At 37.8% G+C, this 14,907-nt stretch overlaps 1 protein-coding gene across 1 annotated transcript; it reads left to right on the top strand.

Moving 5' to 3' along the window:
• The first annotated feature begins 2,622 nt into the window (after positions 1–2,622).
• On the top strand, positions 2,623–14,824 carry LOC137400602 (uncharacterized). Its single transcript, XM_068086933.1, has 9 exons — positions 2,623–2,719; positions 9,954–10,075; positions 10,198–10,350; positions 10,452–10,545; positions 10,776–10,939; positions 11,043–11,103; positions 12,654–12,745; positions 12,878–12,982; positions 14,531–14,824. Exons 1-9 carry the CDS (start codon positions 2,623–2,625, stop codon positions 14,645–14,647), a joined length of 1,005 nt encoding a protein of 334 aa, XP_067943034.1. The 3' UTR covers positions 14,648–14,824.
• The last annotated feature ends 83 nt before the right edge of the window (positions 14,825–14,907 follow it).

Below are 14,907 nucleotides of genomic sequence, written 5' to 3' on the forward strand. Positions count from 1 at the left end.
GTTCCAATAGTGGTGAGTGCATTGGAAGGGAGGGTGTTGTGCTACATGGGTTTACCGGAGCAGATCCCACCAACCAGGGTGCACAGTTTGAAAGCCAACTGATGACCGAGCTGTGTCAACTTTGGTGAGTGGAGAGGACACACATGACACCCTACCATCCGCTGATGATCCACTGATCATCCTATCAGCCAATGATGTGGTTAAGCAAAAAAATTGACAGATGAGCAAATCCCTGCAAGCACTACTGCTGACCAGGGGTCAAGAGGGGTAGGACAAGTTGCTCCCTCAGCTGATGCAAGCATATCGTGGAACGCCACACTCAGACACTAGAGAGACAGCCAGTCTGCTGATGCTCAGACAAGGCTGTGACTACCTGACTAGCTGGAGTTCAATTCTACACCACCAGAGGCCCAGCCTTCTCATGAATACATGGAAAAGGCATTAGAGAGGCTGAAGGAAGCACACACGACCCTTCGAGAGGAGCAAATGGCCATCCGGCAAGAGGAGTCTCTCCTATATGCACCAGAATAGTGCGTCTGGCTTCTAAATAAAAGAAGGCGATGGGACAACCTAAACTACAGGCAAAATTTGTAGGGCCTTTGTAAGTTAAAATAGTTTGGCCAAATGTGCCTGGTAGAATGACAGAGCCATTCCTTGGTGCAGAATGAAAACAAGCTAAAACCGTTCCATGCCTGTCGAGAGGAGCTTAGACAGGCACCAGCCACTATAGAGCCAAGAAGAGGACCCAACACGAAAAGGACAAAGACTAGAAGACAAGATCAAAAAGCCGCGCTAAAGCTGGCAAAGTCAAGGACAGAAGCTTACACCTTCACTGCATTCAGCAAAGAGCTGGTACGTCGGCTGCAAGAGCTCCGGAGAAGCCAGGAACTAGAGAAATGACTGGAACAACAAAGAAAAGAAATTCCAAGCAAGCCAGTTGAACCTGTAAGCCCAGCACCAGTCCAGCTTCCTAGCTCAAAGAAAAAACATCTGGGACCATTAGGTACAAACCCCGGCCAGCTAGAAACACAACCACCAGAACGTTAGGGAGACTAGGAGTGGTCAGCCATGGTGAGAGCTAATGAGGAGCACAACAGGAACTGTGTTGCTAATAGCCTAATAGAGCAGGGGTGCTGATGACACGGATGATGTTAAACCTTTTGTTTCTGCACTGTTAGAGGAGCCAGTCAAGTACAGCTTTGCTCTTGCAAACAGAACTACTAAAATTTTTGGTGAGTTCAACATGGAAAGCTCGGGAAAGAAATTCCACTTCCTAACCGAGATGTTAAAGACGCTGAACTCTACCAGAGAGGAGGAGCTGCTGGTGGATCTGATAGACTTCAAAGAAGAGACTGTATCAATGTGTCAGAGCACGGGCCCGTCTACCTCTGCGAGTAAAGCAGAGCTCCCTGGGTGCTCAGAGAAATGCTCTGACCAGACTGTCTCCTTGGGCCAATCTGTTATCAACAGAGAAGTTTGAGTTGAAGCGCACCTGGTTGACACTCTAGCTGCAATACAGCAGAAAAATCCATCGTGCCCTTAAAAAAGATGTTGGGAAACCCACTTGCCAAAACACCTTTAGAGATTCACGAGCGACTCAACTGGGTGGAAGAAAAAGAAAGGGCGAAATTGACCACCGAGCCGATTCAGGTCTCATGTTACGGAGACCTGGCCCGTTCGATCGCCAACCCCTACGCAGCCACTCCTAAGGAAGCTCAGCATCAAGCTAGTCCAGCCGAAAAAAGGAGACCATGCAAACGAAGCAATACATCAGCAGCAGTACCAGGGACTGTGTGGATGACGCGTTGAGAGAGTCAGGTACTTGTGGTAATTGCAACATCATGACGAGTGCACGCAGAAGTAAGCAACACATGGTGTAGCACTTTGCTGTGTACGTCAGCTCTTGCCATTATCAGCATATATCAACTGATCAGCTGATGGCCCACAGGAAGGCCCACTGAGCGACCTAGTGCTTCAGCACAGGCATTACCTGGTCTTCCGGGCTTGCTGGCGATCTTTTCTGTGTGCCAGAAAGTAGATGGTCGATCTGAAGATGCTGCCCAGCCAACCAACATTGATCGTGACCAACCCCCATAGAGAGCAGACGGTCCAGCATCCTACCGACAGGAAAACAGAAAAGTAGCTACCAAGGTGCCCCGCAGTAGCACAGCTCTCTTGTGTCCCACGAGACAAGGAGCCTGCGACTCTCCACACAGAAAGAGGGTGGCCAGAATGACGACACCACTAGATAACGCCTCCAGCCTGTCAACAGAGATTGAAGGCTGGGTAAAGTGACTAATCTGCCCGCTCGGCATGCCGCTGGCTGACAAAGAATTGTACAAGCGGCAGGAAGAGAGGGCCCCGGCAGCTGTTGGAGGAAAGCAGACAATGGCAACGCATGGTACTGCAGACGAGCCAACGCATGGCGCCTGAATAGAGCAAACCGGGTATTTGCAGAGACCCGAGGTAGCCAGGCTGGAGTTCGGTGCCAGGCAGCAGCGGCTCTGGTCGCAGCTTCTCTTTCCTCCTAGCTTTGAGTGCCAGCCCATAAGGCTTCTACTGGGGAGAGTGTAACGGCAGAGCACTGTGATCAGGGCCATAGCGATAAACCTCTTAGCCACCATGGTCGTAGGACCGGGCCTCCGAAATATCACGGATGGCCTGGCCACCAGTAAGAACGCTGACTACCGAGAAGCCCGTTGGACCGAGACGAAATCGGGTATAAAACAGAGAAAAAGGAGCGGAGCCTAGACCGTAAATAGAAATATAAAAGGAAGAAGAATCGATTGTTGAGGCAGAATTGTATTGCGCACACACTCTCCGCATGTATGGTCTTGGTTGCCTGTCATGCATGTATAATTATATATGTTTATTCAGTAAATATAATATTTCACTAGTAGAATGTCCGGCGCTGCACGGGTATTAAAAGTCAGCTTATAAACAATGAGAGGTAATGTAGTTGTCTGCCACTTGCTATTAGCCTGGCACATTACCAATGGCTAATTTGAGTAAGCTTACTAATAAGAGCGAACTAATTGCTCTCACAATTGAGCATGCATAAAATTTCGCTACTCTTTCCATGACATTGCGTCGTAACGAAGAGCGGTAGCACATTTGCAACCATATAACGACATATATCGCCGATCGAATCCATCAAGATCATGTGGCTTAATTGGTAAGTGATTAGACTAGCGAATGGGAAGGTTCGAGATCAAAACTTCTGTGATTCAGATTCTTTATTCCAAAGTTTTAATAGCTATACCTGGACAAACCCACAGACAAACTTTGAAAAATATAGATTGGCATTTGAAACTCAGTGTTGTTGTTAGACTGAGTGTCAAGTACGTTGTTAGACGGCTCTCTTGTTGAGAGTAAAGGGAACCGGCAGTTCCCTTTACAATACGGTAGTTGTATCCAAGTAAAATTTAGGCATTTATTATCCATATTCGTCTTGGCCGTATTTTCCGCAGACTGATAACATAGAATACATATAGAGAATATAACTCGCTACAAAACAAATTTACATTAGTAGTGCATAATTCTTATGAGCGTATGACATAAAAGGCACTGTGTATGAATGTACATTGTATGTAGTACGTACATGGACATGAGATGTTCTTTTTAACGAAGCACATTTATGTATGAATAGACAACACTGATCTATATTATCACGCATAGTAATACGTATTGTGAGTACGCATCATAAAGCAGTATTGTGAGCAGAACATAGAAGTGTATAGACAATCATGCGAACATCGTTTTATATTAAACCTGGTGGCGGCGTACGTTAAAAATAATTGCATACACTTGCATTGAGTTGAATTTTTTTTACACTTTTGAAGCTTAAAACTAGTGCTAAAAAATAAATATTGACTGGAAGACTTTTATATTAGTCTAAACTAACGAAGAAGTTTAAATTCTAATAATAATTAAAAAATTAATTATTATTCAAAAAACGGATTTTACCAATTACATGTACTTGATATACAATTTGAGTTTTTTGTTGTTGAAAATTTAGAAAACGAAAACTTCTAATATATGGTAATCATCAACAAAATAAAGAATAGAAAAGGAGAATTGTTGTACATAAGTAACCCTAGCTACTTTTTGGAAGGTGATAGTGTCTCAGTAATATGTTGTCAATTGGAGGCGTGGCATTTCCGTTGCCACAGCGAACTAGCTATGACGTCATTGTCTAAAGTCTTATAATCTTAAACTCAGGTACGCATATTATATATACACTATATAGAGCTTTCAAGAAATAACGTTGATTAACGATCATATAGTTCAGTATTTAATTTAACGTTAACTACTGTTGTAATCTGCAACAAAGGATTCTTTGATGCAGACGTATTGATTTTTTTTTAAATATAAATAGTAAATATACATGTATGTATCAAATGCCGGATACGATAGTCAAACGCCCTGGTCGATCGAAACAATTTACGCTGTAACCGTTTGTGGTCACATGACCGATACGGACGACTTTCAAAATGGTGAGACGTCTATACATACTAATAATTATGCAATATCTGAATTCGAAAGGAGAGGTCGTGTGTTACTCAACTAGTAGTTTTACACTGTTCACGAATTTGTTTAAAATAAAAATCACGTAGTCCTCAACCATTTAATAGCTTTCGATTCGGTTGACCGCGGAAAACCATACGAGGTATTCCATCGATGTTTATAACTTGGACAAAACTTTTCAACAAAAACCATTAGTTTTCGTAGTTGGTATGTAAATGCCGTTTTGTAATGCTCGTTATAGCGGCTCAAAGACTTTATTTTGAGACCACTTATCTTGCCCTTGTGTGAGCTACTTGTCAAATCGATTATAGTCTAAGAGCCGTCATTTTGCAAATAATGTCCTCATTTATTTTTTTCCTGTTGTAAGTGTTTTATTAAGAGAAAAGCGAAATATTTGTCCAAATTATCGTGATCCTATGTCATTTTTATTTAATACAGTGTTCACTTATGTTCATAGATATGAAATACAAGCAAAAATATTATATTGGTAACTCAAGACTAGAGTCACAAGTTCTACCCAAAAAAGTATTAATGCGTTGTTGGTAAGAAGTAGGGCTTATTCAGCTTTCAGTCTCCAATTTATGTCAAAAATAAAGTGTGAGGAAGGAAACAAAGGAAGAAACTGTCAAAGATTGATGGACGGGTGAAAAGAAAAAATAAAAAACCAGACATAGTGTGATAAAAAATTAAAAAAAACATATTGCAGACAAGAAGGAATAGATTCAAAATACTGTAATATATTAAATGTTAATAGTAGCAGTACAAACAAATGAAACAGAAATCGTTAGTGAATAGTAATATAGGCAAAAGGATGAAAAAAGTGAGGAAGCTCAGCAGATAGATGAGTACAGTGGAGGGTTGATTATTCAAACCGAGTGGGACCAAGCTTCATTGCTTGATTTAAGCATATTTGAATTATATGAATTGAGCTATAGTCTTGATTTAAAGAATATTGGTAACTATATGTCTTGAACTACACCCTTTTGTTACACATGCATGAGGAGAATATGACACACCCTTCGAATTGTGTGAGTGAGCGCTCCTCGTCCATGATTTCATCATTGTTTCACTCTTTAGCTTTTGTGCTGCCTTACTAATTTTGCCAAGAATGATGGGCCAATTTGCTGTTCTTCTGTTGATCATACCCAGTTAGCATTGATTGTTTGTGAACATTCATGTTTTAGCTTCATGCTTTTTTGTTTTAATTAACTTTTGCTGAAAAAGAACAAGCAAAAAGGTGAAAGCTTGGAGACGCAGGTTAGGAGTTATGTCATAAACCAGATATTTTTAATGTGTCTAATTTAGATAGAGAAATCAGGAGTGGTAGGTTGGATTAAGCTCCTTGACCGTACACTATAGAGCAGGTCATGGCAATAATGGATTATTATTAGCTATATTTATGCTATTTTCAAAACTATGGCAACAAAAATGCTCTACTAAAACACTTGCATGCCGACACTCAAATTGCGCAAACAATCACTATCTGTTATTGGGCAATTTGCTGCAATAAATATCTTGCAGGCAATTATTTTAGTTTCAGTTGGTTCTGCAAGCTAACTTGCCATTTATGTGTGCGGTTTTTATAGAACATGACTCTAAGCTGGAAAATGGACCAAAAAACCATAATAGTTCACATACACCTTTGTACATTTGACTAATTAAGCAGTTAAAAATGGCCATGTAGAAACGCTTAGTAACAGTATGTAACAGAAGTAACAGTATAAAGTGCATATGCATCCACATGCATATGCCGCAACGAAAAGCCAAAAACGCTTGAATAGTTGTCAAAAAACCTCATGCCAGTGCAAACTTTAGGCTATAAAACCCATGCATGTTTTCAACCCATGCATGTTTTCAACCCATGCATGTTTTCAACCCATGCATGTTACGAACCCATTCATTTGGTGTGTGCAAATTCATTCCTATAAGAAAGCTGTGCTTGCCAAAACCAGAGTCAATCATATACTTGCCGACTCTTAGACGAAAAAACGGGATGCTCACCGTTGCAAGTGTACATGTTATTGATCTGTCAGACTCATGTCTTTGTACTATCAGCACCTATGCACACATGCCAATAATTTCTCTAAACCTATTTGTCTTGTTGCAAAGCCAAATTACTTTTCAGCAATGAGGTGGTACCTCATTGCTGAAAAGTAAGAGTGAAAAGCCCAACAAGCTACAAGCCAATTCAACTAATGCCACCACAATATAATAAACCAAAATAATGCTGCCTCATTGGTGCTCGAAGAGGACTAACTCACTCAATCTATAGGAATGTCAATTTTTGGCTCATAGTGAGTATTATTAGTGTTTGATAAGCATATAATAAGTAGGAAACACTCTTGACAGGGTCACAAACAACTTGTCAATAATTTTGCTGAATGCTTCTAACACATACCTTTATTATTTCAAAACCTACCTTTAAGGAACGATCTTTAAAGTCGGTTATGTTGAGTTTTCCGATTTATGAATTATTTCAAAGTTGCAATGGTGTAATCTACTAGCAGTGTCATGGATAAATCATCTGCTATCACCTAAATGTTTACCTACTCGCCGCTATCTAATGCTTTTTTTCAGCTTTTAATATATAAACTCTTACATCTGCAGCTATTCGGAATTGTAGGTTTACAAAGGGATTAGTCGGCTTGATTTAGCAACTTATAAATGGCGCAATTGTTCAAATGAAGAAATTCCAACACTGATATTTCACAATGAAGGTTGTGGCCTTGCTCTATTATAGTCTATGCAAACAAGTTTTGTTTACAAATGTAGCCTCCAATTAAATGTTCGGTTACACATATTTGTAATTTAGTTATGAGCTATGTGTAGGCCTTTTACAAAAGGTTCTACTAGCTTAAATGAAAGCGTTTAAGAAAGGAATTTTTAAAGGAATGCTCATTGTCTAAACCAGGGGTTCTTAAGCAGTGGGAAATTTCCCCACCAGTGGGAAATTTGAGGTGGGAAATTCTCAAGCTTCAGATTGAGAATATTTATTACGCGCATTGCAAGGATATAGCTGTTGTACTGTATTTTTACCACATACATGATGCAGATACATGCTTTTATTGTGGGTACAACTGTATTAATAAGGAAACCAAGCCCGTTGATGTATCAAGCAGCTTATTGGATAATTAGTCTACATTGCATCAGCTGTGCATCATTACCATACTACTGAGGCATCACACAAGCATATACCAAACATACCATAACTAGTAAAAAATAAACAGCAGCAGAGGGCCCACTAAGCGATCATGACTGCTAACTTTGTACTGTGCTGTTTTTATTATAATTAAATTACTCTATTGTTGTGTTTATCTTGAACTTTATTTTTCCATAAATAAAAAGTATATCATGACAATTATCCATAAAATATGATTTCTATCACAGTTCAATTAATAATTGATTTATTTTGACTGTATGACAAAATGCTATCCTGAAAAGCCTCCTCCTGCAACCTGAGAGAGGCAAAAATACCACAATTTTCGACTGCTAGAGAGGGGGAAATCTCGAAGTGTAGTTTGTCAATGTGGGAAATACACTGAAAAAGGTTAAGAACCACTGGTCTAAACCTAAAAATCTTTTTCATCTAGTTTTAGTAGCCTGATGTTTTTCACTTGCACATACCTCTTACGAGTTAAGTGTAAACAGTTGACACTTACTTTTTCAGTTTGGATGCATAGCTTCATTCTTTTCAACCTTCAAGATTTTCAAGAATGTTTGGCTTACTAAAACTTGACAATTTAACTTAATCTTTCATTCTCAGGTAAACAAGCAAGTGCTTTTTTATTCTGGATTGAATATAAAGCTACTATTAAACCACTCACTGCTACTGACAGCACCGATGTTCATTGCCCTGACTCAAACTTTATCAGGACTTTATTGCATGTAAAAGACTTAAACTTCCTAGTCTCGAGACAAGTACTTTTAGGTTGTTATTAATAAAAACTTAAAGGTTAACTTGCAACAAAGTTCACATTACAGTTATTTTATATCAAAAGATTCACCATGTTTTACTCTGCTGTTTTGTAGGTGCAAAATATGTGGAAATGTGATTACAAGCGCTTAAAAGTTCAAAAACGAACAGTTAATCGCCGCCATCACGAGAACTACCGTAGGTTAGAATCTCTTTCCGAAACGGCTCAAATGGGACGTAGTTGTACAAAATGGCTTCAGTTTACACTTTCAAGCAACCTCATTCGTCGAAATATTTTCACAAATGTACTTCACGCATTCAATAAAACCATGTCTATTGTTCTTACGCATCTATTTTATGGTCATTGTAATGCTGTCACTTTCAGCACTGATATCTTATAACCTACTGTGAAAATTTGTTTAATTTTTTAACCTTAGCTCGAAGGAGTACATATCATTGTCTGATAAACATGACGAGTCTGTTGGTCACCTGTAATAATCGAAAAATGCTGCAGAAATTAATCACGAAGTATGGGTCACATGATCAGATTACGACTAGACGATTAGACCAAGCCGAAACAAAACTGTAAAGTAGCGAGTATCTATATTTGATACGGGCTCTTCGGTAAAACCCGAAGTGTTTGTCATAAACTAGTGCTACGAGAAGTTTTATATTGAGCCTTTTATTGGCCTTAAAATTCACGTGAGAACATCATGTGACAAAACAATAATCAAATTTAATGACTACGTCAGAGAAATAAACTGATTCCAATCTACGGCGGCTTTTTGTTTTTGAGCTTTTAAGAGCTTGTCATCACATTTCCACATATTTGGCACCTACAACACAACAGAGTAAGACATGGTGAATCTTTTGATACCAAATAACTGTAATGTGAATTTTGTTGCAAGTCAACCTTTAAGGAAAGAATTAATACATTTAACTCAGCACAATTTACTGAGTCTTTTTAAATTCACAATATCCACAGATTGTATGAAGATTCCAATAGTTAGAAGCTAAAACATTTGCATAAACGTTCTTAATACAAAATTGTTAGAAACAAACAGTAAGCCTACAACTATGGAAATTTGCTCAACAGTGTACTCATTCAAGATCAACTGTAGGCAAATTTTTACTTCTGCCATTGTAATAGTTCTGTCGATGTAATAGTTCTGTCGATGTAATAGTTCGCATAACCCAATAGGTCACCTTTATTTAGTTATTGGCTACTTTCCATTTTTTTAGTTTGGCACAAGCTTTCAGCTACAAATTATTTAGCTTGGTTGTGTATTTGCACTCTAATCTCCAAAATGATGGCTTCGAAATGATGCACTTTTGTATCTTTTTTGATGTTTCAGTCCATCTTCAAACAACTGGTAGATGTCAGAGGAGGCTGAGTAGATAGATTCAGGAATATCAGAATACTAAATTATTATATCAAGCCAACAAGATTAAGGAAGGAATCATACCAGTACATACTGGTACAGTATGAACACTTCACAATTGGTCACACCAGGTCATGTACCAATAACTGAAAGCAGGAAATCTGCTGGTCAAACATTACCAGCTTTCACTGTGCCAGATGAGCAGGCAGTGGTGAACTCGAATGAGCTGCAGATAGAGGATAATAACCAGCAGGTCTAAGTCATGGATTGAATACATTACATGACAGCTTGAATATGGTCCATGAGTTACCGCCTAACTATTTGGAATTTTTCCTCAGCGAATAAATAATTTAAATGAGATAACTTTATTGGCAGGTACCTGGTTATCAGATAGATCTGCGCTCACACAACCTTTCTCATAGAGATGACTCGGAAAGTGAGGAGAACGAATACAGAGGATACCATAAACGGTTGAAACTGGACAGCCCAAAGGATTCATCCACTCAGAATTTCCCCCACAATGGAGAAGTAATCCTGCAAATATTCTTAATTGGAATCCTCTTGCAATACAGTGTTAGCTTTGGTGTGGCCTTCTTTTCATATCTTTGCATATATTACTGTTTTTGAAGGAAGTGAAAGACAGTCCACCGGAGAGGTTATCCTTGTCAGAAGATGAAAGTTCTTTCTCTTTCCAGTCATCCCATATGGACTCATTCTCTTTAGGTTGGTGTTGCTTATCATCCAGCACCTTAATACCTGCTTACATGTATATCAAACCATGTTTTATGCCTTACTATACGCTAGCAATAACTTGTTTGCTACTATAGACTTCAATAATAAAGCTTTTCTAGCTAATGTTGGCCAATTGCGTAACATCATCATTTTTCAAACTACTATTTGTCATTTTCTTTGAATGTAGTCTAATTTATATCGCTCATTTTTTATGTATTCAGAAAATATGCTGTCTGATGTCTCTGAATCCAGCAGTTTTCACAAAGACAGCGAATTGTCATCATCCCAATCAGCGAACCTCAGTGATACATCCTTGCCTGATAACTCTTCTTGTCACGAGGTGATTGATTTGAGAGGACACGTGGCTGCTGCTAGAACTCTTCCTGTTAGTTGCCCAAAGCACATTCTTATCACTCTATATCAATATGCATCGTATCGATGGTATTTGATGCGAATATGTATTACTCCAATGTTTGCTGCTTTTATAGGCTGCTAATAATTCTGATGATGAAGTTCAGCATTGTGGCAGTAACACAACTATTACTCAAGGTATGCATAACAACCTTGCTCATATCTTTTCTGATTTCGGCATGGTAGTTAACTCCCTGGCTACTCTCAGGTTTTTGTCCCAAGTATTTCCAAGCTAAGTAAATGTTATACCAGTTCAGAAATTTCCAACCCTGTTACTCTTTGTTCATGAATGGATTTTCACTCGGTGCACCACACCTCTCATTTAAGTGCCCTCCCTGATCAATGAAACCATTATCATTGCAGGTTTTCTTAAATGGAAAACACTAAATATCAGGCCTAGCCTAAATATGGTTCTAGTTTAAAGTATAGAAGAGAGACTGGTGATATTTTTATCTAGATTGCAAAAGACTGAAGGAAGTTACAGTGGAAAAGATATGCTTTGCATAAATTATAGTCTGGACCAACTGGGCCACAATACTGTGTTTAGCCAATGCTGTGCCACAATACTGTGAGACAATCTTGATGATTAGTTGTCAACTTGCCAAAGACTACCAAATTCAGCCATTGGTTGATATGATATAATGCAGGTTAAACTAGGTGCTATCATTTCAGAGACAGTTACAGGAATGCAACTTCGGAGGCCTGTATGTAGGCTACATTGGCTACATATGAAGATATCTACATAGTGACTCTGTCAGTAGCAGGTGTATGATGTAGTGTAATAAACACTATATCTACATAGTGACTCTGTCAGTAGTAGGTGTAGTGTAACAAACACCATATCTACATAGTGACTCTGTCAGTAGTAGGTGGAGTGTAACAAACACTATATCTACATAGTGACTCTGTCAGTAGTAGGTGTAGTGTAACAAACACCATATCTACATAGTGACTCTGTCAGTAGTAGGTGTAGTGTAACAAACACTATATCTACATAGTGACTCTGTCAGTAGTAGGTGTAGTGTAATAAACACTATATCTACATAGTGACTGTTAGTAGTAGATGTAGTGTAACAAACACCATATCTACATAGTGACTCTGTTAGTAGTAGTAGTAGTAGATGTAGTGTAACAAATATCTGTCTGCATGAACTGAAGAAAGCTGATAGGCCATCATGTCTGGTTAACAGCTTTCCAGCTTGGTGCTGCTTAGTTTGGTGTTCTATTTTATGCACAAAAGTTAACTGTCCTGTTAGCATTTTATTAAAGCTACATTGTAAGACTGATGTTGTAATATTGAAAACTATAAATTTTAAAAGGCCTGATTACACCAGTGCAATGGTCACTCTATGTATAACATTCATAGATGGTATTTGCACATGTTAAAATTCAAAACTCTTCACTAGCTGCTGTAGGTTTCAACGAATTAACTTAATTGTTCACCTTGATTTTATGAGATTTTTTGCTAGATAACCTTAAATGATTAAAACCGTACAAGATTGCATTGTATATACTAAGGGAAGTAGGTGTCTCCATTTAGGCTGTGGTCACTAAAATTCGTAAGACCACTATTGGTAGGAGTACCACATATCGGCCTCACAGTAATCTTTTAGCTTTGTATTTGGTATAGTAAATTGAGCTGAACACACTGCAAACGAACATGACAGACATGAGACGAATTGTTGTAGTGCCGGCAGATGGAATCATTGACCTGCGTGATTTACAGGACAGCAATTTCTCTTTTACGAATTCGCTGTCACCTCTTCTTTCAAGTCAGAGAGTACGTTTGTCTGATTAACTTCTAGGTTATAAATACTATTGTGTATAATCCTAACACAACTTATCTTTGCCATGAATTCTTGATTACAAGGTTATGACTGTTGCATTAACAATATTGTGCTGTCTCTTACAGACTTCTCCAGACGACATAGAACAGGTGTCTAGCTCGTTTTTAAGCGACTTGAGTTTTGATGAGTCCGAGCAGTTGCATTCTCATTCCCTCTCATCAGACCAACAGGTAGTTAAGTAGTATGTTGAGCACCAAGTTGTGCTCAGCATTTCCGTTTAATTAAGTAAATACTTTCATGGTAAGAGCTGTTGTACTGGCAATTGAGACAGGATTAAGCCAGTGGAAGTAAACAATGATTTAGACTAAATTGGTTTAGTCATTCGCAACATTACTGTCACTGGAGATGGAGGCATTTCAGTTTACTCAATTAACTTTATTAAGAAACTTAAATAGTAGTTTTCAAAATAGTTGGTGTGTTGAATGAGGTGACTTAAAATGGGTTTTAACATTTATTGTAACTGAAATCAACTCTGCACATTCAAACCTTGGCTTACAAATTTTTTGCCAAAGCATGTAAAATTTGAGCAAAAAGTTGTCTTCACATACCAATTAATTTCCATCATATGACACTCAAAATTTTTAAAAATTTTACAATTTTGCTAACAAAAGTAAAAAGAAAGATTTTTAATATAAAAAAGGACATATGAATAACAAAAAACCTATCAATTAAGTTTATTTAACTTACATATAAATTAAGAAATGTTATCCCTCTTTTTACCACCAAGCTTAGACATTGACAAACCTACCCTCTTAGGTAAAGTTGTAGCAAAGTCATCTAATTATTGATTATCACTTTAATAATTTATTTTTTACATATATTAGCATGTTACAGGTTTTAACATATTTGTTCTAATTGCAACTATTTGAAATATTTATGAATGTTTGTTGAACTCTGGAATGAATTGAACAAAATACAACATATTTTTATACAAAACATATTTTTATAAGAATATTTGCTTGAACAAATGTCAATTTCGATGCAAGAAGCAAATATCTTCCTATGTAACAGTTTGATCATGTTGAGAAGAAACTGACATCACAAATTAGCGTAATGCTCCACATTTAATCAAAGTTCTCAAAAGACTGAAAATAAATCTTTTCAAATTTATTCTTTTATCACAAATGATGTAAATAATTTTAAAGTGTTTCAAAACTAAAAAATGACATTTTAAGCGTCATAAAATTCTTTAACACCATAAATTATTAAGGGATCTTAATCAAGTACACTGAAATTCCAATGCTCTATTAATAGTAGGTTGGGAGATGAGTTACCGTATCTGTAGCAGCTCGTACACCAGATTTTTGTGTAAAATATAAAGGTGTGAGAATAGCGTTACTATTCTGCGCTTGTTTTTGTTAAAGGCATGAAAGTTTCAACCAAAACATGTAAGACTATCAGTGTTTAGCGACCCAGAACAATTCCGTCTACATACATACATCTCAGTTGAACACTAGAGATGAGAATGATTTCCAGTTGGCAACTAAGTAGCATCATTGTATCTTGTCAAATTTTTTGTTATAACTCCAATTGTTTGAGATCTGAGACTCAAAAAATCTGGTTGAACTTGATGAATTTTAAGTGAAAGGGCTATTTCATCTCAAGGTTGAAATTTGTGCGGTCTAGCTTAAATACAATCCACAACTGTGTGGGTAAAGTATAAACAATTATGGGTATGCCTATTATAGCGTATGCTTATTGCATAAGACTTATTGCAGGTGCCATTAAGCTCAGAGGATGAGATTGAGCTGGCCCTTGCTCGACGCCATGCTGAGAGAAGGCAACTCCAATCATGCGGTGCTCAGGTAGTACCAGATAGAGACATAGAAGAGTGACTTGCCGGAGATGATACTTGGTACATTTACTTGACTGTGACGATTGCTTGGTATTTGACTGTTGATATTAGATATTGTTGTTTTATTGCCTTGTTAGTTAGGTATGGTTATTGTTATTGTTTTGTTTGACTGGTCTACCATTTGTTTATAAGCTATTCTTTGTATTGCTGATTTGTTATGCACTCTGTTATTGTTAAATTTGAAGTTGTTTTATTCTGTTTTGTTACAAATATATGCACAGTTTGTCTTCCCCATTCCTA

Source organism: Watersipora subatra, chromosome 7 (genome assembly GCF_963576615.1).
Source record: "Watersipora subatra chromosome 7, tzWatSuba1.1, whole genome shotgun sequence".
Taxonomy (NCBI): domain Eukaryota; kingdom Metazoa; phylum Bryozoa; class Gymnolaemata; order Cheilostomatida; family Watersiporidae; genus Watersipora; species Watersipora subatra.

Excerpts from the sequence above, each read along its gene's own strand:
- LOC137400602 (XM_068086933.1), top strand. The coding sequence starts at position 2,623 with ATGGTCGTAGGACCGGGCCTCCGAAATATCACGGATGGCCTGGCCACC. Across the intron at positions 10,546-10,775 it reads TATGGACTCATTCTCTTTAG|AAAATATGCTGTCTGATGTC; the intron begins GTTGGTGTTGCT and ends TTATGTATTCAG. Across the intron at positions 11,104-12,653 it reads TAACACAACTATTACTCAAG|TGCCGGCAGATGGAATCATT; the intron begins GTATGCATAACA and ends GAATTGTTGTAG.